The sequence below is a fragment of the Narcine bancroftii genome, chromosome 1 (genome assembly GCF_036971445.1).
Source record: "Narcine bancroftii isolate sNarBan1 chromosome 1, sNarBan1.hap1, whole genome shotgun sequence".
Taxonomy (NCBI): domain Eukaryota; kingdom Metazoa; phylum Chordata; class Chondrichthyes; order Torpediniformes; family Narcinidae; genus Narcine; species Narcine bancroftii.
In genome coordinates, this window is record NC_091469.1 from 432,127,508 (window position 1) to 432,152,260 (window position 24,753).

Here is a 24,753-nt window from a genome sequence, read left to right on the forward strand (position 1 = left end):
AGAGAAATTCTTCAATGAACTAAAGAGAATAATAAGGAAATTCTTATGGAAGGTGGGGGGGGGGGGGGGGAAACCGGGGATAGCGCTAGTTAAATTAACAGAATAGTACAAACAAGGTGGTTTGCAGCGACTAAACTTTAAAAATTATTATAGAGCAGCACACTATCAGATTGGACCAAGATAGAGCTAGATAAAATAGGGGAGAAGGTACCAGAACATATACCTTATGTGGGATGAAAAACTGGTGCAATATAGAAGTTCACCAGTAATGCACCATTTCACGTAGAAAGGAAAAAAAACAAATTACCAACTACCAAAATTATTATTGACATAAAATCATCTAATCCCTTGCACAATAGTTAACATTTCCTTCAGAGAATGGGAGAGAAAAGGAATTAAAAGAATAGAAAATTGTTTTTTGAGAAATAATTTATTATCATTTGAATAAATGAAGAACAAATATGGAATAACTCATGGTACAATGTTTGCATACAATCAACTGAAAGCCTACTTAAAGGACAAATTGAGAAGCAGACTGAGGTTACCAGAAGGAAGCAGCTTTGAATATGTCATTACAGAAACAACGATAATAAAAAGATTTAAAACAAACATGTACATCAAGCTCCAAGAGAAGGAAAATAATGAAATAAGCTATAAACCCAAACAAAAGTGGGAAAAATATTTAAGCATAAAGATAAAAAATGAAATATGGGAAAAGTTATGCTCTGGAACTATGAGAAATATAATAAATACGAGGTCACGCATGATACAATTTAATTGGTTACACAGGCTATATATCACGCCCCAAAAGTTAAATAAATGGGATCCAACATTATCAGATAGATGTTTTTGCTGTAAGAAATAAATGGGAACAACAGTACATGCAATTTGGGCATGTGAGAAAGTGAAAAAGTTTTGGGAAGATCTAAATTAGGTATTAAATAAAATCACAAAAAGCAACATGCCAAAAAATCCAGAGATCTTTCTTCTAAGTAATATAAGAAGTAAAGAATTAGGCCTGAAACTGGATGAAGCGCAAAAAAGATTTGTTATGATAGCCCTAGCTGTAGCAAAAAAATGTACAATGTCAACTTGGAAATCAGAAGAGAGCCTGAGAGTACAGCAATGGTACATAGAAATGAATAAATGTATTTCATTGGAAAAAATAACATATAATTTAAAATAACCATATTATATGGTTATATGGTTATATAATTTAAAATATAAAGTCACACTATTTGAACAAATTTGGGAACTGTACATGGAACATAACAGAGAGGACCTACCATGGACATCCACCCCCTAAAATGAGAGAATGAAAAGAAGACAAAATGACCTGATCCAGTATGTAAAAGTAGATGACACAATTTTCTTGTTTATTTTCATTGTGTGATGACATTGTTTAATGGGTTTATTGTATTGTATATGTTGAACGTTTAATGGATTTGGAGGGGGGTGGGAAGGAAGGAGGGAAGGGAGGGGGAAAAAAGGGGAGAAATGCCACTATATATATATATTAAAGAGGGAAATGTTTGTGTATATTTTGATTAATATGGTTCATAGTGTGAAAAATAATTTTATTTTTACACAAGGAAGTTGTACAAAAACATATGAAGGATTGATAAAATGACTTCAATGTGGAAACCATAATAGTTTGAAGCAACTGTGTTTCTTTAAAAAAAAATTGAAATTTTTGCACTTCTCTTGCTTCCTTTGACTGAGTTTTCTTTCATGCAGAGACAAAGTTGTATTCCTTAAGTAATGCAATCTCCTGGATCATTGGTTGGACCTGGAAAAAGCTTCCAAATCCATTCATTGTTGGAATTGCAACAATTTTATTAAGTTCATGGTTTGTTGGAGCACCTTATAAATGGGTAGGATATCTTCTGAAATGGTAAGTGTACTGATTTACTGATTTTTTTTTTAACAGGTGTTCCTTTGTATGTCAAGCTGTTGTGTTGATCCACTGATATCTTTTCATGATGTTTTGATAATCGGCATTTTTTTTTCCCTCTTCCTTCCAGGTTAGGTTAGCATACTGCTGTTTCAGTGCCTGCCATTTAAAGTTATGGCGTCTTCTGAAATTCATTGATATGCAGTTAATACTGCTCTTAATATGTCTGTTGTTCTCAAAACCAATATAGCATGACCCTGCATCCTTGTCCACAGCTATAATCTCATTGAGGGAAAGAACACAATAAAATTTTATCATCAACAAAATCTTGCACAAGTTTGTCCCTCTAAATTTACTTGACCCTTCATCATCTGGGACAGCGAAAACTGCAGAGGAAGTAAAGTATAAATTTCGCAAACGGTACTTTTCAAAGAACATTGAGGCATGCGTTGGCTGTGGTAGACTGGGAAATTACATTAAAAGGTCAAACCATACACAAGCAATGAGACTTTTAAAGAATTAACACATCATTCACAACTTTTAAGGTACAAAAAGCATGATGAGCGTGAAGTTAAACAATGGTATTAAAACAAAAGATGATGTTTTATTGAGAATTTCAGACTTGGCAAAGGAGGACAAGGGATATTTGATAGAGAAAAAAAAGAGAATCTTTTGGCAGAAAACATTAAACAGATTGTAAAATGTTGAGATATGTTAAAAAATATATTTTTTAATATACAGTAGGTTCCTTCCAGACTCAGATAGTAGACATTATATTGGGCGATTACTCAGAAATACAGCAAATAGTTTTGATGGCACAAGGTTGAATCTTTACAAACCAACTCTGTTAACTGTTTTTCTTCTGGGTTCTGATGTGTGAGTGTGGGATGTAATGCATGACCTGACACCCAGTTCCCTGACTTTCATTTACAATTTCATGACCTAACACATGGTAAGGACCACTTGTGTAAGAAGGCCTCACCCTGCATTGAAGCGATGGTTTGGAGCAGGTTCCAGGCCGTGGACTCCAGCAATAGTCCACTGACTTAAAGATTCATTTGCCATGTTCCCTCTTTAACCTTCTCTCATTCCTCCTAATATAATTGTGCCCTCACCTACTCTCCAGTGAAGGGCATACTCCTACAACCCAATATCCCCTGAGTTTTCTCATCTCCTTTGTAACCTCCTCTCAACCTCCCGACTCCCAAAACTGAATTGGTGACAATGCTCTGCAAGATGCAAGAAGAAAATCCTTCCAACACATTAAGCATACAAGGCTTGGTCTGTTGAGCTCTCTGTGTTGGGACTTGCAAACAAAAGAATTTTGCCATTAAAGGCCCTTGATTTGAGAATATTTCACCACCTTGTACTGTTGGAATAACCTTGTCATGTGCAGAAGAAATTCTATGCCAGAGGGTTTTTGAGTTTTATTTCTTTCATGTTCCTCACAAAAAGTACATAAAAAAAAACCATCGTATTTGTGCATGGTTCTCACTCAACTCCAGATCTGTCTGGCTTGCACACAATGGACAGACATTCATCAAACACAGAAATGGGAGCAAATGGTTGGCTTGACATTGCAAATTTGAACTTTTTTTGAAATATAAAGTTGAATGGTTTGTATCTGTCTTTAAAAAAGAGCTTACTCAGATTTGACATTTCTCCCATTTTACATTGCAGGTCATTAAGAATGAAAAGTAAAAGTAAGGTCACTTATTCTTTCTGAAATGTTTAATTTTCTTTTTTTTTGTGATTTTTGCTTCCTCGATTGAACAATGAAATAATTTTTATTTTTGTCTCGTTTTGATTCAGAAAAAATTTCTGTTGGTCCATTAGTGGATCTCTTGGAATATGCAAACGTTGAATGGAATGGAGATACTAAGCAAGCTGAGAAGATAAAAAGGGTAACAATAGAATATTTTAACTCAAACTGAGGCATCCATTCCATAATTGCTTTTATTTGAAAATCGGCTGTTTTATTTGAGGGGTAATATCATCAGTTTTTCTGTGTAAGTGTTACTGGATTCCTGATTGTGTCTGTGGTAGAAGTCGGGGAATATGAAGCTTCAACAATTGCTACCAACCTACACTGAGTATTTATTAGTTAGAAATGAAGCTGGATTCTTCTCCATTAATTTCAATAGAAGAGGACAACTGCTAGGAATTAAAGTTAGCATTTCAATTTTGTTTTTTTTAAAATTATTATTATTATAGTCCTATTTAAACGTTTTTAATGTTTCAGTTAATTTGTTCATTAGTTCTAAATGAATAATGATTTGATTAATAGTTTTGGAATAATTTTTGAATGATTTTAACAAAACATTGATGGATTTCGACATCCATCTAAAGTAGGGATTTGAAGTTTAGCTGGCTTTGAATGTTTTATTTCAAATTTTATATGGGTTCGACACCCATTTGCTCCTTCCACCCAACTCAACCTCCAATGACAGAGCCTGCAACTGTCAGAGATGGCTCTGCTCAACTCCAATGACAAGTGTAGCAATTCTGGCTTCTTTTGAAATTCTATTTTGCTTAATGTTCTTCCACAGAATCCACATTTGAACTGAAAAATTATCTTGAGTGAATGACCACAAACAAGGAATTTTAACTGTATTCCATGCAAAAAGATTTGTGGAATATTTTTGTTTTACTAGTTGGCTAAACATCGTCAGCCTTCTATCAGGGAAAGATCAACTCCGACATTTTTTTCCTATTAAATGCATTTAAATTTTTTAAATTTAAATGTATTTTTTAAAATTTAGACATACAGCACGGAAACAAGCCTTTATAGCCCATGAATCCATGCTACCCAATTACACCCAATTGACCTACACTTCCTGGTACCTCCGGTATATTTCTTGAAGTGTGGGAAGAAACCGGAGCCCTTGGGGTAAACCAATGCAGACACGAGAAGAATGTTCAAACTCTTTACAGAGAATGATGAGGTAATGTTGAGAACTTGAATTTTTTTTTTCCCTTGAAGGTGAGATATTGTTGTTGGCAACTTCATTAAAATGTGAAAAAACTTTGTAGTGAAAAATGATTCTGTACTGCAATATTACCTGCCAAACATTTTATTTATATCCATCAAGAACCAAGATGGCATAAGACTTTAAAAAAAAATTTTTAAATCTTTTCTAATCTTGCCTATTATTATGTTTTCATTTTGGATCAATACTTATAAGCACATCCAAATTCACTACATCTTCAAGAGTAGAAACAGAATTTTGATTTTGTATTTAGCTTCTGAATTTACTTATTTAAAAAAAAATATATCAGTTTTTGTGAGATCAGAAAATATGGCAGGAACTGGATATTTGTAAATTTTATTTTTAAAAATTTGTGATTTTTGTGTGGGGTTTCAGGAGTTCTAAATATCTTGGGTTTTTTTTCCCAAAGCTCTTGTTATAAATGGGTAATCTATTTTAATATTCTAGTAAAATTTTTGGAGCTGTTGTATTTCAGTCTTTGACCAGGATAAATATACAGATTCAATTTCATTCATTCATGCTATGTTGACTTTCCTTATTAAATCTGATTTGTATGATATGGACATGTGGAATGTCAGTCATAAACTTTTATTCACTGTTTCTCTGCAGACAATGCTCCATCTACCACTGAGCTTTTCAACAAGATTTAAATTATTTTTCAAATTTAGATGAGGAAGAACAGATTGCACAAACTTTAGTAGTCCTGTAAACCAGTCCAACTTTGTATTTGCATTAAACTAATATCAATATGATATATTTTTGCTTTACATTGACACTTACAGTGTAATTATGCTCACCATTTAGTGTCAGAATCCAATTTAAAAATTAAATTTTAAAAAATGAGGATCTCCAAATGAGTGGATCTTGTTCTTTGAAGGGTGGGAGTAGCAAACACCAGAGGACATCAGTACAAAGTGAAGGGAGGAAAGTTTAGGGGAGAGATCTGGGATAGTATTTAAAAAAAAAAGTTGCAGGTGCCTTGAATGCATTGCCAGGGATGGTGGTGGAGGCTGGAACAATAGGGGCATTTAAGAGACTCTTTGGCACATGGATGAAAGAGGTATAGAGAGTTATGAGGAACAGAGGTTATATATATAAAACATAACACATCGTGGACAGAAAGGCCTGTACTGTGCTGTAATATTCAATGAAATAAGTTTGGGCTGCCAGAATCTCCATGTTTAATATTTGTACAGGTAGTTTTGTATTAATGCCATTATTCAATTTATGCAGCCTAAATGTGCTATTTATAAAAATAAACATTCAACTAAGAATGGCCAGCAGTGATTCTTTCATGATATAACACATTAACAAATGATCATGCCATTATTAGTGTGAAATCTGCAAATAATAATTTTGCTTGTGGTCTATTGAGTAATAATTTGTATAAATATAAATTGGGACTGAGATTTATATATTATATATGGAAAGTTGAGAACTTGCATATTGATAAAATTGTAAGTTTGAAGTTCAAAATGCCTTAATCTGGTTACAATTTCTTGAAAGTGGCATCACAGGTGGGTAAGTTGTGAAGAGAGTTTTTGTTGCAATGGCCTTCATAAATCAAAGTATTGAGTAGAGGATTTGGGACATTTAGTTGAAGCCAAATTTAGAATGTTGTGTGCAATTATGATCACCTACCTATAGGAAAGATCAATAAAGAGTGCAGAGAAAATTGACGAGGATACGGTAGAATAGGTTAGGACTTCTTTCCCTGGTGGAGAATGAGGGGAAACTTGATAGAAGCATAAATAATTATGAGGCATTAGGGTAAATGCAAATAGGCTTTTTCTACTGAGGTTGGGTTAGATAAGAGCTGGAATACATGGACGAAAGGTAAAATGTTTAAGGGAAACAGTAGAGGGAGGAGTTTCACTGAAGACAGTGAGAATGTGCAACAAAGTACCTCGAAGAAATTTGGATTGTTATATGGAGGACTCTGGTCTGGGTGATAGGACTAGGAGGAATAATAGTTTGGCATGGTGTATGTATATGGGTGAAAGGGACTGTTTCTGTGATTTGATGGTTTATATGCTAAATATATGTTACATTTGGAAATTGAAATCTAACTGGCAAGCCCCAAAATGCTAAATATAAAAATCATAATTATTATAACTAAAGAAATGTGCATTTAGCTATTTAATTGCTGTTGATATTAGGGGGACAAAGTCATGTAAAACTAGTATATCTGACAACTTGCATGCCAAGGTTCTACAATAGATGATTTCAGTGATGGGGATCATTTTAAGAAGGTGATTAGAGACTTTAGATCATTGTGGTTTTAGAAAGCAAAATTAATGTTTCATTCATGCAATAGATTTTGATATTGAGGATGGAACTAGAAGAGTAGTTAAGGGCAAACCAGTAGGTGTAGAGTATCTAGATCTTGTAAAGATATTACAGGAAATTTGGGTGATATGTCAGTTTATTGAAGATTGGTTAAGGGGCAGAAGAAAACAACTGTAATAAACAGATCTTTTATGGTTGGCAGATTATTTCCAATAGAATAATACTGGGTCAACTCTGGGTCCTCAGCTATTAGCAATTGATGTTAATGACAAAAGAAGAGATTTGAATTGTATAAGAGTCTGAGTGGGATGGACGGGGTAGGTGTCAGCCAATTAGAGCTATGATTGTTAATCTGTATCCCAGATGTCTAATAGTGATAATATCTTGGACATTAAGGTGTAATAATGAGTGGTAATATGGACTTGTGACATGATGTTCTGAGTGATAAGGCTGGCTTCAAGAGTCATATAGGCTAGTTATGTATGGTCTATTTCTTAAAGTTTGATAATTACATGTTCAATTTCTATATTCCAGGCTTATGAAGATATTTATCTGGTGCATCACATTAAACACATACTAAAAATCAGAGGAGATAACTACTGTGCACTGAGGGCAGTATTGTTTCAGATTTTCAGTCAGGGTATACCTCTTCCATCATGGATGAAGGAACAGGACATAACCAAGGTAACTTTGAGCTTGTAAATAGCATGGACTCTATCTAAAACTGTTGTCATTCAAAATACATTTTTTTATTTTTATGCAGATGTTTATATGTATTTCTAATAAAAAATTGTGAAAACATTCAGAGCTGGTGAGCATGAAAAGAATTACTGTTACACTTTTATATCTTGCACTGAGTCATATCAATAACAACATCCACAAATGATTCTCATCAATATATACATTGTGACATTTCTTCTTTCTCACCCCTCTCCAAAAATCAATAATAATAAAACAAAGAAAAAAGTTGAATCGTCCACTTCCACACATTCAAATCTTACGTGCTAATAATTATGTTCTCGGCCTTCTCAGACATATTTTATGTATGGTTCCCAAATTTGTTTGAATAATGTATACTTGTCTTTCAAATTGTATGTAATTTTTTTCTAATGGAATACACTTGTTTATTTCCATTTTCCAGGTTGTCATTTTTTTGCTACTGCTAGTGCTCTCATAATAAATTATTTGGGCTCTGTAATTTTAGTCCTAATTTTTTTGTCTCAATATTTTACAAAATTTTTTGGATCTTTTGGTACTTTTTTTGTGAATTTTTTTATTAGTTCTTCCCCAAAAGCTTTTACTTTTGAACATGTCCAAGTTGCATACAATGTTGATCCAATCTCTTGTTTACAATGAAAGCATCTATCCGCTGTTGGGTCCCTCTCTTTTAATTTCTGAGGAGTAATATCGAATCGATGTAGCCGGTTATATTGTATCATACATAATCTAGTATTTATTGTGTTCCTATACATAACTCCTCCCATGTTAATAATTGACAGAACCTTTTAAGACTGAAGAAATACAGGATATATTAATAAAACACCAGGTGAAGATGGATTCCCGATAGTTTATAAAGTTTTTAGGGATCTATTAATCTCTTCCCTCCTAGAAGTAATGAATCAAGTAGAAGAGACCCAAAACTTACCAGAATCATGTAAAACAGCAATAATCACAGTAATTCTGAAAGAGAGAAAAGACCCGCTATTGCCAATATCATTATTGAATACAGATTATAAATTAATAGCAAACAGACTGAATGACTGTGTACCGAAACAAGCAAGGCAAGACCAAACTGGTTTGTTAAAAAAAGATAGGCAGCTGATAATGTTTGTAAACTTAATTTAATTCATGCAGCACAAATAAATAAAATGCCAATGGTAGCAGTTACATTAGATACAAAGAAAGCCTTCAACAGGGTAGAGTGGAACTATTTGTTTAAAGTGTTACAGAAATTTAAACTACCAGAAAAATGTATTAACTGGATTAGAGCATTATATAATGGACCGTTAGCAAAGGTAGTAATAAATAGATATGTATCAGATCACCTTAAATTAAGCAGGTCAACAAGACAGGGATGCCCATTATCCCCCTTCACTGTTCACTTTGGTTATTGAACCACCAGCAGAGTTGATAAGAGAAAGAATATAAACTCAGCCTATTTGCAGATGACATCATAGTATATTTAACAGAACCAACCAGATAAGTCAATTTTAAAAAATCTACATATGAAACAGAGTATGGAGAAATATCAGGGTACAAGATTAACACCAATAAAAGCGAAGTGGTGCCAATGAACAAAGTTGATTTGGAATTTTAAAAATAAATCCTTTTTAAATGGCAATCACAGACAATACGTTACCTTGGCATCAGAATGCATAACAACCTAACACATTTATACAAATTAAACTATGACCCATTAATTTTTTTAAAAATCAGAAAGATTTAGAGAATAGGAAAGAACTACCATCAACTTTAATAGGAAGAGTAAACTGTATTAAGATGAATGTGTTCCCACAAGTGCAATATCTATTCCAAATATTAAAAATTTTTGCAAAACTGAAGAAAATAGTAAGGAAATATTTATGGAAAGGTAATAAAATTAAGAATAGGGCTAGAAAAATTAACATGGAGTTACAAACATTGGTAATACTCTGCCATGCTATCTTTGAATTAAATGTTGAGTTACTACCTTAATTTGAATTGTGATGCAAGTATGTTGAAGCAATGAATTGTTCAACAGGTTTTTCAAGGCAGTTACATGTAGTTGTTGTAAACTTGGTGTTCATTATCAATAGTGTTGCAATAATGTAAAAAGATTTTAAACATACAAGAATAGCATTTGCTACGTGCCAAGAATTGTAAAGTTTGTAATACTGCAATGCCACTAAAAGTGACACTTTGAATACATCTACGTGTGTGTGCACACATGTGCTTGCTCGTGTAATGGACACGATGAATACTTGTAATTGTGATGTTTAATCCATCAAGTCCTGCTTGTGGAACAAATTTGATTTGCAGTTGAAATGTAAAATTAAAAGGATTTGTAATTGATCTTGTTACGAGCCCAGAGGATCAAAAATCAGCAGCAATAGAAATTCACCAAGACAATGGTCAAAGAAAAATGTTTTTACGTCTCTTCATATATATGATCAATATTTAACTTATTACTATTAACTTAACCCCCTTCTCATTCTAAACACATGTATATAATGTGTATGTGTTCAGGAAAGTTCTTCGTTTCACTGTCCAATCATTCACTTTTCACTTCTCCAAGTTCACTAGCATTAGGCAATTGTCCATACTGTGCACACCATTTAACATTTATGATCTTTACCAGATTTTGGTGCTTTAACTTATTGCAAAGGAAGGTCTTTGTTGGTTTCAGAGCAATATTCATTGTTTGTTAGACACAGAGACAAACTGATCTCCTTCAGTCAACCACTTTAATGTCTTGAAGAAACTTGGTCCCTCATGGGTTTCCCAAAAGCTAATCTCTTCTTCCAGGATCTTTTCCCCCTATTTAAAGAGAAACACATTAACCAGCCACATCTTCTTACAATTGACTACAAGGGTTTAGCATAGGCTTAACTCCAAACACAACTTTGAATGGGGTCTTGCTGCAATCGCTGAAGTAAACCTGACTCTCCAAAAAAAAAATTTTCTTTCTTTGCAAAACCACATGACCCCTCTTAGAATTGCATCTTTCAACCAGCACCAGTCTTAATAGAAGATTTTCAATTCTTGAGCCTAGACACTAAACATTGTGATCCATTAACATCTACTTGTAAAATTGTCACAAGTATTCTTCCACTGTCTCAGCAAAGCCAATTAGAAACATGAAGTCTCCACCTAGGCATAGCTCTTGCATTTTAAATGAGATGTCATTGGTGAAATGTTAATGTCGGTTTGTGAATTGCCCCCAAACTAATACTTAAACTAAACCCCCACAATCTTTACCTTTTAAGATACATTTTATCATCATTTTATTAACCCATTCCATAACATTTTTTTTTAAATTTTTCAGTTACCAAAAAGAATACTTGCACATGGCTGCAACTGGGTACAGCAATACAGCTTTGGTCCTGAGAGATATACTGGAAACAATGTTTTTGGAAAACTACGCAAGTGTTTGGAACTTTTAGAAGTGCAGGTAATGTGTGTGAAGTAGTCGCTTGGCCATCAAAGAACTTGCATTTCTACAGACCCATCTGATCTAGTTTACCAATAATCTGATGAGAAACTAAAGGTACAAATGCTAGAATAGAGTACATGAAGGAATTCAGCAGGTCAGACCGTAGGAGCGAACATTTTGACTCATGGTTGGTATTTGACCTACATAGTTCTTCCAGCAATTCTTTGTGTGGTCTGTTGATGGTTCATTACATCAGGCAGAAAAGAATGTGAAACTAACAACAATTCAATAACATCCAGTGAATTGGAAAATGAATGTGTTCAGTTAGAACTTGGTGAATTTAGAGAGATTAAAGGTCTATTATTAAAAGAAAATTACAACCGTTTGTTTCTAGATGAAAGAAAGCTGTAATTTGAAAAGCATTTTGAATTATAGTTATCTTTCAACTTTCACATAGTATTGGATTTTAAAAATATTTTCATTATAAATGTTCCCAACAACTGCTTTAGATTTCTTTCTTCTTTGGCTTGGCTTCGCGGACGAAGATTTATGGAGGGGGTAAAAAGTCCACGTCAGCTGCAGGCTCGTTTGTGGCTGACAAGTCCGATGCGGGACAGGCAGACACGGTTGCAGCGGTTGCAGGGGAAAATTGGTTGGTTGGGGTTGGGTGTTGGGTTTTTCCTCCTTTGCCTTTTGTCAGTGATTTAGTAAAATACTTAATACATTTTATTTCTAAAGGAGTCATTAGATACCTTTATTTTGACTCTTAATTCTGTCATTAAGCCTCCATGTAAAATATCTTACCAAATTCCTGTGTAAGACTGGCGTCCAAATCAAACTAAAACTCTGCTGCTTTACTTGATAGATGTTCATCCATCCAGAAGCCTATTAATATCACATTTGTATCTGGTTCCACCAGTACTCTAGGCAGCCCATTCCAGGGACTTTGTTTTTAAACCACAAATTACCACCCAGTCATCTTAAACACACATCCAATTTGACAATTTGCCATGGGGGTAAAGATTTTAACTGTCCTCCCTATTAATGCATTACATGATTTTATCAGGACTCTCCTCAGCCACCTACTCTTCAGAGAAAATTACCTAAATTTTAACTTGAGACATTCAGCACAGTATTTGGCCCTTTCGAACGATGAGCCCAATTGACCCATATCCCACCTCCCCCCCACCCCTTACGTTTTGAACAGTGGGAGGAAACCAGAGCCCCTGCAGAAAACCCACGCAAACATGGAGAACATACAAACTCCTTGCAGGCAGTGCCTGATTTGAACCCCCGTCACTGGTGCTGTAACAGTGTTGTGCTAATCACTATAACTCTGTTGCCCTTTATCCCACCACCTACCCCATAACTTGTACCCTCTAAGCGAGGAAACATCTTGATACACCTCTTTTGTGTCCTTTCCAAAGCCTCCTATAATGGGGGCCACCAGAAATGCAGTGTCCAAGTGCAGCCAAACCAAAGTTTTATAAATTCCTTACTTTTGTGCTCAATGTCCCAATCAATGAAGGTAAGCTTACTATTCTCCATCTTTACCACCCTTTCTTTTTGCATGCTGTTTTAAAAGAGCTGGACCCCAAGATCATTAAAAGTCCTGGCATTGGCTGTAAATTTCTCCTTGCATTTAACCTCCCAGAGTGCAACACTTCAAACATGTCCATCTGCCATTTCTTTGCCCTTAGCTATAACTGATATATATATCCTGTTGTATTCTTTGATAGCCCTCTATGTGGTCTCATAAGATCACCAATTTTTGTTTTGTCAGCAAACTTACTAAGTCATTTATGTATATCACAAGTAACTGGGAATCTCAGATTACCCCAATTCATAAATCTTGAAACTCCAGGAAAAAAAAAAATCACTCTGTTCAAAATGTCCCCCCAGTGAAACTGATCACTTGGGCCAAGCTGATTTGCCAATACCAGGTATAGTATGGCCCTTTCTTGGTTCAGCACTAGGCAGCTGCTGCAAAGAACTCTCCAGGATGCACTTCATAAAAATCAGTCCTGCCTAAGCCTTTGGAACTAAGAACTTCCCAGTCAATGTATGAAAATTAAAATCTCCTACTAATGGGATAACCCTGTTGCTTTTGTAACTTGCAATATTCCATCCACATATTTATTCCTCCACCTTCCTGTGGCTACAAGGAGGCCTCTGTAGATCCCAGAGTGATATTACCTTTCTTATTTTGGATCTCCATTCACATCGTCTCAGTAGCTGATCCCACCATTTGATCCTCTCTGGATCCAGCTGTGACACACTCCCTGATTAGCAATGCTTTGCCTACACCTTGTTATCCCTTTTTTAATTTAATTTTTTAAAAAAAATTTTTCACACTATGAACCATATTAATCAAAATATAAACAACCATTTTCCTCTTGAATATACACAGTGTCATTTTCTCCCCATTTCCCCCTCCCTCTTTCCCACCCCCCCCTCCCCACCCACTAATCATTTAACATATACCATACAATAAACCCATTAAACAATGTCATCACACAATGAAAATAAACAAGAAAATTGTGTCATCTACTGTTACACACTGGGTGAGTTCATTTCGTCTTCTTCGCATTTCATCATTTTAGGGGGTAGAGGTCCTTGGTAGGCCCTCTCTGTTGCATTCCATGTACGGTTCCCAAATTTGTTCAAAGTGTGACTTTATTTTTTAAATTATATGTTACTTTTTCCAATGGAATACATTTATTCATTCCATGTACCATTGCTATACTCTCAGGCTCTCTTCTGATTTCCAAATTGACATTATATATTTTTTTGCTACAGCTAAGGCTATCATAATAAATCTTTTTTGTGCTTCATCCAGTTTGAGGCCTAATTCTTTACTTCTTATATTACTTAGAAGAAAGATCTCTGGATTTTTTGGTATGTTGCTTTTTGTGATTTTATTTAATACCTGATTTAGATCTTCCCAAAACTTTTTCACTTTCTCGCATGCTCAAGTTGCATGTACTGTTGTTCCAGTTTCCTTCTTACAGTGAAAACATCCATCTGATACTGTTGGGTCCCATTTATTTAACTTTTGGGGCATGATATATAGCCTGCGTAACCTCGTGGTTATTGTATTTCTCATAGTTCTGGAGCATAGCTTTTCCCATATTTTTTTTATCTTTGTTTAGATCTTGTTCCCACTTTTGTTTGGGTTTACAGCTTATTTCATCATTTTCTCTCTCTTGCAGCTTGATGTACATGTTTGTTATAAATCTTTTAATTATCATTGTGTCTGTAATCACATATTCAAAGCTGGTAACTTCAGTCTGCTTCCCAATTTGTCCTTTAAGTAGGTTTTCAGTTGGTGGTGTGCAAACATTGTACTGTTAGTTATTCCATATTTGTACTTCATTTGTTCAAATGATAATAAATTATTTCCCAAAAAACAATTTTCTATTTTCTATTCTTTTAATCCTTTTCTCTCCCATTCAATAAAGGTTATCTATTGTGAAAGGGATTAGTTGATTTTGCGTTAATAATAATTTTGGTAGTTGGTAATTTGTTTTTTTTTTCCCTTTCTACGTGAATCTTCTTCCAAATGTTGAGCAAATGGTGCAGTACTGGTGAACTTTTATATTGTACCAGTTTTTCATCCCACTTATAAAGTATATGTTCTGGTACCTTCTCCTTGTTATCCCTTTCTCAATCCCATCCAAAACAACTAAATCCACAACATCACAATTCCAAATACTAATCCTGGCTGCAAGTTCATCTGCTTTATCTACATTACAGGTGTACTCTTTTTACATTAAAATAAACACCAGCCCCTCAGAGATTCCTGTCCCTTCATGTCTTTCCTTTCAGGTTTTCTTGCCCTTGCATCTGCCATCCCATCAACTCCTCCACTTGTTGCCCTGCTGCCCAGGTTTCCACCCCTCACTACTCTTAATTTAAACCCTCCCAAATAGTACTAACAAACCTCCCCACAAGGATATTGGTCAAGCTCCAGTTCAAGTGCAACTTGACTCTCTTGTGCAGGTCTCACTTTTCTTGGAAGAAAGCCGAATGATGCAAACATCTGAATCCCTCTTTCCTGCCAGAGATGCATAAGCTACACATTTAAACAACACTAACTGGTTGCTTCTTACCTCATTGGCATAGCTGACAGCATTCCATCAAGTTCTAACTTTTGAGTATTACATTAGAATTTTTTTCCTGACCTAGAATTATTTTCTGGGTTGGATCAATGTCCATACATTTTTTTTTGTTTAAGTAAACAATATTGCAGCAAATTAAATGTCATGTGAAAATTGACCTTTCTTTAGAAAATAACCTTTTCTGCAGGAAATAGAGGTAAATGGATCACATGCAAGCAGCAGAGTTTTAGTTTAATTTGGGCATCCTGTTCAGAGTGAACATTGTGGGCCAAAAGGCCTGTTCCTGTGCTGTAGTTTTGTTATTTGTTTTCAGAGTTGCTTCTCACCATCTTCAGTTGTACATTTTAATATCGCCATATTGTGAATATGGAAGGAAAGGGCACTCAGATAGTCAGGATACCAGGTGGAAGAAATGGACAAATATTACACTACTATTGGATGGGTTTTACTGAGATGTAGGATTTGCCATATGATGCATCTGGCTGATGCATCTGGCTGAACAACAGCTTTCTCAAAACAGGAAGACCTCCCTTCTCCATCAACTTGGATGTAACATTAAAATCTAACCTGACTACTACCAATCCTTGTCTAGGTTTTCCTGGGTATCTCCATAAATAATTAAAAACATGTATGGTCTGACATGAGCCAAATCCAGACATTTTTCAGAATATTCACCCAACCTGATGCATATAGTAATGTTCTGTCAAATTCTAATCAGGTAGCAAGGCTGTATTCCCCATGCCTAACATTAAATATTTTGAAATATGATTTTATTAGTTCTTTGACCAACAGGGGGCTTTTGCTTCAGTGTCAGTTGAATGTTTTGTTCTCAGTTCATTAATTTAATATGCTTAACAGATCAAGATTAAAAACATTTTGTTGGGGTTTGATGAACAAAATCTTATTGCAGTGGATCAACATTCATGGAATTAAAGACCAGGAGAAAAGAACTGAAATGTGTATGAAGATATTCAGTGAGCAAGAAAATGAATACAAGATGTATGAAGCCATGAAATTTCTTATGCTCTACACAGTGTTTGAGCTCCACGAAGGCATAAAAGATGGAGATGATGTTCCTAGCTTTTGTTCTCTTCTCTTTGCCCGAGATTCTTCTCCTGATCCTCTGAGTTTTATGATGAACCATCTGAACCAGGTTGGTGACACAGGTGGACTTGAGCAGGTAAGTCGCTGTGACCACGATTCCCTTCCCAATTTTCTTTAATGATGTAAATGAAAGATTATCTTGCTACATCTGTATTCCAATAGCACCAACATGTGGCAATATTATTCAAGATCACAAGGCCAGTGGCCCAATTCTGTTGCTAGGTCTTTCAGCCCATCAAGTCTCCATTTGATTATGGCCAATTTATTTTTTCCCCTCTCAACCCAATTCTCTTGCCTTCTCCCTGGAATCTCTGATACCTTTACTAATTAAACCATCAGTCTCTGCTTTTATATACCCTTGGATTCCACAGCCTTTGGCAATGAATTCAACCCTCTGACTGAAGAAATTCCTCCTCTGTCTAAAGGGGTACCCTTTTATTTTGAGGCTGTGTCTTTCATCATACACACTCCCACCACTGAAAACCATCTTTCCACATCCATTCTATCCAAGTAGATTATTCAGTAGGTTTCAATTAGCACCCACAAGAGTATTCCAAACTCCAGCAAGTTTCGGCCCAGAGCCTATACCCTCATATCCCAGACTGATCTTGTAAACCTCCTCTAGACCCTCCAAAGCTAGCATATCCTTCCCTAAGCATGGGGCCCAAAACCATTCAAAATACTCCAAATGTGGTCAGACCAACACCTTGTACAACCTCAGTATTACATTCTTGCTTTTGTATTCTAGTCCTCTCAAAAAGAATGCAAACATTGGATTTCCCTTCCTTACTATTGACTCAATATGCATGATAACTGAGGGGATTCTGCATTATTGGACCTCCAATTTTTGAAATCTCTCCCCATTTGGAAAATAGTCCACACCTTTATTCCTTCCAAAGCGCATGATCATACACTTACCTCGACAGAATTCCTTCAGCCACTTCTTTGCCCATTTCCCCAACCTGTACAAGTCCCTCTTCAGACCTTCTGGTCACTCAACAATTCCTCCTCTACCCATCTTTACATCTTCTACAAACTTGGCCACAAAGTTATCAATTAATATACAAAGCGAAATGTACCAGTCATTGGCCTCAGCCAAACACCAATGACTAGTCACATTTACAATTTTTCAGTCCTCTGGAACCATTCCTGACTCTAGCATTGATTAAAAGATCATTAGAAGGCCTCCACAATTTCTTCAGCTACCTTTTAGAACCCTGAGATGTAGTTCATCAGCATCCAAGCACCTGCTCATAAGTAATAGCCACACATTCATTTGTGCCTCCCTACTCTCTCAAATATCTGATTTCTTCCACAGTGAAGTCTGATACAAAATACTTACTGTTTATACCGTCATATAGGACGATACAAAACTTCAAAATTTTGCCTTAAAATCAGGGTTGTCCTATATACCAGGTCTAAAAATCTTACCTTAATGGCGGATTCAACTCCGGTGCCATCATGCTGCCAGCTCCAATGGAATCTTACACATGCCCTGTTATTTATCAGCCAAGTGTCAGCGCTCCTCCACGGGATCCATCCACCGGGTCCAACTGCTGTTGGACCTGTACAAGCTTTAAAGAGCCTGTTATAGGAGCCAACAGTGATTTATTTTAAAATATCTAAATTAAATTGAAACATTTTACATGGCAATTTATTATTAAAATATTGTATTGTGATTTGATTTTAACAGCATCTACTGCTCAGCACTAAGTACCAGATTTGGGGAGCAGGTACAAAGGATACCACTCAAATCCAACATTTTAGATGGAAATTCCAGGGTTTGTCCTATACAGAGTCATCCTATACAACAGCATATACAGTATTCAGTTCATCTCCCATTTCTTTGTTCCCCATTGTCCACCATCATTTCCAAAGGTCTGATGTCCACTCTTGCCTCTCATTCTCTCTTTATGTACCTGAGAAAGCTTTTGCTGTCCTCTTATGTTATTGGCTAGCTTACCTTCATGTCATCTTTTCTCCCATTATTGCTTGTTTGGGTGACTTAATTTTTAGCTTCCCAATCCTCTTGCTTCCCACTAATCTTTGCAAAAATATTGCACACCCTCTCTCAATTTATGACTTCCCTTAACAGCTATGGTTGCCTCATCCTCCCTTTAGAATGCTCCTTCTTTGGGATTAAGTGATTCTGCATCTTCTGAATTATTCCCAGAAACTTCTGACCTTACTGGTTTTACTGCTCAGGTCCCCTTCCAATTAACTTTGGCCAGCTCCTCTCTCATGCCACTATAATTATCTTTACTCAACTGTAAAATTGATACATCTGATGTTAGCTTCTCCCTCTCAATCTACAGGTTGAATTCTATCACATGATCACTGCCTCCTATGGGTCCCTTTCTTTATCTTGTGCTTCTGAGCAAATCTAGTTCATTGCACAACACCAAATCCAAAATCGCCCATCACCAGTAGGGTTCACCACAAGTTGCTCTAAAAATCCATCTCATAGCATACCATGAATTCTTTCTTTTGGGATCTCGTGCCAGTCTAATTTTCCCAGTTTACCTGCACATTGACCACCTCACTAACTCTGGATGTAATTTGAACCCCACATTCTGCTACAATTCAAAGGCCTGTATTGGACTCCTATCAGGATCTTTTTTTCCCCACCCTTGCAGTTTCTTAAATGTATCCACAAGGATTCAACATCTTCTGACTGTACATCCCTTTTTGCTGAGGATTTGATTTCATTAAGCCTTTTCACACCATGTAAAGTGGGGATTTCCAGGAACCTTCCCGTGAACCGGCGAAGTGAAAATGTCATGGAATATTACCTCTTAGCAAGGGCTGCAGGCCCAAATAATTTCCCCAGGCCACCTTCTCCCTGCAGTGTGAAAAGGCAAATGATAGAGCAAGGGAAGAGATTGCTTGCATGCTGTATCACATAGGTGATTAAAATAAAGAATCATACCATTAATTATTCCATAAGGAATATTAGAAGATAGAGGTTAATATGAGACTACTTTGTAAATGGGATGTAAATTTACTTTGTAAATTAGGAGTTATATACAAAATATTAATCATAAATTAATATTTATGATTCTACTTAAATATTTATATTGGTTTTTCTATATTTGGGGGGGTTCTTTAGAGGGAAGGGGTGTAGGGTTTAGGTAGGTTCAAGGGATCAATATGTGATTACTTAATTGAAGAACATTTTCCCTTATTTTTAATACAAGGGAAGTTTAGTGTATATTAGATGTAACCATTGACGGCACAGAAACAAGCCAGTTTGGCCCTAGTAGTCTGTGCTGAACATCATCTCCCACCTAGTCCCACTGACCCACATTTGGCCCATAACCCTCCATATAACCATATAGTTATATGGAGGATTATCCATATCTCTCCTGTCCATATACCTAGTCGACTTTTCCTTGAAAGTCCATTCCATATCCCCACCCTCTGCGTGAAGAAATTTCTCCTCATGTTTCCCTTAAACTTTTCCCTTTTTCTCCTAATCCATGCCCTCTTGTTTGAATCTCCCCACTCTCAGTGGAAAAAGTCTATCCACATTGATTCTATCCATCACTCTTATAATTTTGAATATCTATTAAATCACCCCTCAACATTCCTCAACCATGGCCTTCCTGCAACCAAATTTCACTGATGGCCACAATATAGTACTTCCATGTGGCCATCCATGTCTTAAGCTCATCCTCCTTATTTACAAGGCTCCTTGCATTAAAATCTATGCACTTGAGAGACTGTCCTCCACATATACTCCTTTTGTTACCAATTACCTTTACCTCCTTCCCTCCTTCATTTATTTTTATATTCGATTCCCTCCATTCCTTCCAATCTAGGTGTTCTTCCTACCTGCTCGCATTCTGATACTCACCCCCGCCAAACTAGTTTAAACACTTCCAAACAGCTCTAGCAAATCTGCCCGCCAGGATATTGGTCCCCCTCTAGTTCAAGTGCAGTTTGTCCCTTTTGTACAGGTTAGACTTGCCCCAGAAGAGATCCCAATTATCCAGAAATCTAAACCCCTGCCCCATGCACCAGCTCCTGAGCCACACATTCATCCTCCACAACTTCCTACTTCTACCCTCACTAGCATGTGGCACAAGCAGCAATCCCAAAATTGCCACCCTTGAGGTCCTGCTTTTCAACTTCTTTAACTCTTATGTAATCCCTTTTCAGGACCTCATCCCCACTTCTAACTATGTCATTGGTCCCCACATGGACCACAACTTCTGGCTGCTTGCCCTCCCCCTCCAAAATGCTGTGGACTTGATCAGAGATATCCCTGACCCTGGCACCTGGGGTGCAACCTACCTACCAGGATCCCCAACCTCATCTAGCAAACCTCCAATCTGCTCCCCTAATCAGTGAATCAACTACAGGAGCCCTACTCTTTTCCTTTCTTCCCCCCTCCCTTTCCCTTTTGAGTCAAGGGTCCAGCCCCTGTGCCAGAAACCCAACCTCCATGATGTCTCCTGTAGATCATTCCACCACCCCCCACCCCCCCCAAGCCCCCACCAAGTATACTTGTTAAGGGGAACAGCCACAGGCATACTCTACACTGCCTGTCTGTCTTCCCCCCCCTCCCCCCCCCTTTCCTTTTCCTCACAGTCACCCATTTCCCTGACTGCTGACTGTTGGTAATGACCGCCTCCACATAACTCCAATCTATCACTGCCTCCCTTATGATTCACAATTCATCCAGCTGCCACTCCATTTCCCTAACCCAGTCTTCCACGAGTTGCAACTGGATGCACCTTTTGCGGGAGTAGTCATCAGGAATATCTATGCTGTCTCTGACCTCCTACATCCCACACTCGGAGCACTTAACTGTCTCCAGCATCTGCTCTTCAATTTGGAGTAATTTAGATAAACTTAAAAAAAACTCAACAAACCTTACCTCACAGGGAACTCTTCCTCAGTTTGCCAAAGCCTTGAAGTTCCACTCCTCACTGGGATGCTCCTTTAGCGAACCCTCCTTTTTATTGGTTCGTGCGAATTGTCATAATTAGCCATTTAATCCCTCCCACAATAATCAGTTACAAGCAGTGATGATACTCACCTGGCTGAAGGCTCTTCACCAAGTGAACAGCAAGGGAAGCTGTCCTTTTTAAGTTCTGCTGCCCGACCAATGTCACGTGCCTGCGCTGTAGGCCCCCCACCTGACTTTCAAAGCCAACTCGTAAAATTAAATAAATTAATAGATAGGTTTCAATAAATAAACCAACCTTTAGAGTTAAATAAACAAATAGATACCAATAAATAAACATCAATAAACATGAATAACTACTCATGGATAACCAGCGACTCACGTGGCTAACCAATTAATCTTAATTATTGGAGGATTTTTATTCAATTTAATTAATATTTGGAGATGAAGATATTAACATGAGATTACTTATAAGGTAGAAAGTTGTCATTATTGATGTAATTATTTTCAAAGTTACTTGTATTGTAGATTGAAACTCTAAAATAAAATTAAAAATAAGGATCATACCACCTGATAACAACGGGCTGCTTCGAGGCGTTGCGATGGTGGCTCAATGTGGGATTAATGGCCATCCTCATTACCCATAATCCCCCATGCAGCTGGAACCACTCTGTATTTCCCAGAGCAGTTCCAGATGCATTGTGCTGCAATTGCAACGTGCTGAAGCGGTGGGGTGGGGGGGGATGATGGACAGCCGGGGGCGCGGGAGGCCAGGGGTAGGGGGAGGCCAGTGAAACACTTACTCATACTTTTACTCCTGTGAATGCATAATGCGTCATCGCCGAGGGCGGGGGGGACCCTCTCCAAATTGCTGGAGAGGGCAAATCAGAGGAAATTTGGACCATGGTGTGAAAGGCCCGGAAGGTCCTGCCTTCCTGGAAATTTCACCCAGGTCCAAGTAGGGTCATCGCTTGCCGGCTGTGTGAAAAGGCTAATTGTTTTACCAACGGAATGACCCTCTGCCCATCTTTTCACTAGGATGTGCATCCTTGGCTGTTATTTCCCAGCTGTGATTTCTTTCACCCACGACTCTATCATACCTGCCAATTTCTAACTGCATTAAGCTCATCTGCCTTGGTTCATACATTGCATGTATTTAAATACAACCCCTTCAGTCCTGTAATCACCACCCTTCTCACAAACATTGCCTGAGGTTAAATTCTTATTCTTTTCTAAACTTTGTCTTTTTTTTTTAAATTCTGAAAACTTCAGTAACCTCTGCTGTACTCTTCTTCCTTTTTGCTTTATTCATACTTTATTCAAACCTATCCCTCTTCTATTTAGTTTAAAGCCCTATAAGGCTGTACCTCAGGACCAGTGTATTGTGACATGGTATAATACCACAAATATTATAATTATGGATAATACTTCAATAGATAACACTTCAATAGAATATCAAGCACATCCCAGCTATTTCTTTGGCTTGGCTTCGCGGACGAAGATTTATGGAGGGGGTAAAAAGTCCACGTCAGCTGCAGGCTCGTTTGTGGCTGACAAGTCCAAATAAGCCACATGAGTCCTTTAATAATGGCAATCTATTAACCTGCTATGCACGAGCAGCAATATAGTTAGAGTCTCGAAGTAGTCATAGCAAATGCAAGGCACATTTTGTAAACGAACAGTTAAATAAGCATTTGTCTTTTCAGCAAATCAGGTAATGTATTTTAATTTGAATACCTTGCTCTCTACCAACTGCCAACTGCTGTTTAAATATGGAATTTATCAGAGCCAGTACTGTTGTTTGGAAATTATCTTCATGCCGCAAGATTTCTCATGTTAATCTATTATTGTGGTGTGTACAACATATTCATATAGCTGTTTTGTATAGCTAAATCCCCTTTCCTTTCACTTTAGGAAATAAAAGATGATCAAAAATGCCTAATCATTCATAAACTCTTTTATCTTTATCACAATTCTTAATTCTAGCTCTATATACTGGCATAAGAATACATTTTTTATCCCTAAGTTTGACTGTTTAACTATGCTCTTAATTGTCTTGATAATTAGCAATTCCCAACAAACATGACCCACTGTAGCTCTGATTCATCATGCTGCAGGTTGTAGTCCTTTTCCATCCCTTTCTTTTCAGTGATTTCCCTAAGACTTGTTTTGAATCTGACTTAAACAGTTGTAGGGTTTGGTGCTGGATTCCATTGCTACTGATTCCATTTGTTTAGGCAGAATTCCTCTCAGAATTGTTTTTAATTGCCACTTCAACATGTATGGGCAAGTATGGTCAATACTTCATAAATATGGATGGTTACAGAAGTCACTAGATATTAAAAGGACAAAGAGAATAAGAGCACTTTATCTGAATGCCCGCAGTATTAGAAATAAGGTTAGTGAACTTGAGGCGCAAATCGGTACCCATGCCTATGATTTGGTAGCCATCAAGGTGACCCTAAATGGGAATTAAACTTTCAAGGGTATCAGGTGGTGCAAAGAGATAGACAGGATGGTAAGGGAGGTGGAGTTGCACACTTAATCAAAGATGAGCTCCAGGCAGTAGTGAGGGATGATATAAGATCTAAAGAGCATAATGTTGAGTCCATTTGGGTAGAGATAAAGAATAACAAAGGGAAAAAATTATTGGTGGGTGTTATCTATCACCCACCAAATAACAATAGTTTAGTGGCACAGGAAATAAATAGAGAGATAAGTGAGGCATGTAATAATGATACGGCAGTCGTCATGGGGGACTTTAACTTCCACATAGATTGGGAAAATCAAGTTGGTCGTGGGAGTCTGGATCCGCGATAGCTTTCTTGAGCAGCATGTTAATGAACCGACAAGAGAAAATGTTCTCCTGGATCTAGTGTTGTGCAATGAGATAGGTAGAGTAAATGATGTAATAGTCAGAGACCATCTGGGAAATAGCGATCATAGTATGATTGAATTTCTCATTCAGATGGAAGGGGAAATAGTTAGATCTAAAACTAATATATTATGCTTAAACAGGAGTGACTACCATAGGATGAGGGAGGAATTGGGCAGAGTGGACTGGGAGCACAGGCTAATTGATGAAACAGTGGAGGAACAGTGGAAGATTTTCAAAGAAATATTTTGTAATGCTCAACAAAATATATTCCAGTCAGGAAAAAGGGCAGCAAGGGAGGGAAAAATCAACCGTGGTTAACAAAGGAAATAAAGGAGAGTATAAAATTGAAGGCGCAGGTGTACAAAACTGCAAAGAGCAGTGGGAAACTGGAAGATTGGGAAAACAACAAGGGGTTACAAAGCGGGTAAGAAGA

The 24,753-nt window shown here is 36.9% G+C and overlaps 1 protein-coding gene and 1 long non-coding RNA gene across 2 annotated transcripts in view; one reads left to right on the forward strand and one right to left on the reverse strand.

The window, feature by feature from the left end:
- The window catches only part of LOC138751662 (inactive ubiquitin thioesterase OTULINL-like), a 48,178-nt gene that overhangs the window by 19,401 nt on the left and 4,024 nt on the right, over nucleotides 1-24,753 (forward strand). Inside the window, exons 2-7 of the mRNA XM_069914245.1 lie at nucleotides 1,738-1,894; nucleotides 3,575-3,597; nucleotides 3,707-3,798; nucleotides 7,708-7,857; nucleotides 11,198-11,323; nucleotides 16,337-16,606. Coding sequence (XP_069770346.1) covers nucleotides 1,738-1,894; nucleotides 3,575-3,597; nucleotides 3,707-3,798; nucleotides 7,708-7,857; nucleotides 11,198-11,323; nucleotides 16,337-16,606 — 818 coding nt within the window. The remainder of the gene's footprint in view (nucleotides 1-1,737; nucleotides 1,895-3,574; nucleotides 3,598-3,706; nucleotides 3,799-7,707; nucleotides 7,858-11,197; nucleotides 11,324-16,336; nucleotides 16,607-24,753) is intronic.
- On the reverse strand, nucleotides 9,788-20,915 carry LOC138751666 (uncharacterized). Its single transcript, XR_011350114.1, has 3 exons — nucleotides 19,323-20,915; nucleotides 17,962-18,115; nucleotides 9,788-10,689 (listed from the first exon to the last, which is right to left on the reverse strand). It is a non-coding gene; the product is annotated as an uncharacterized lncRNA (long non-coding RNA).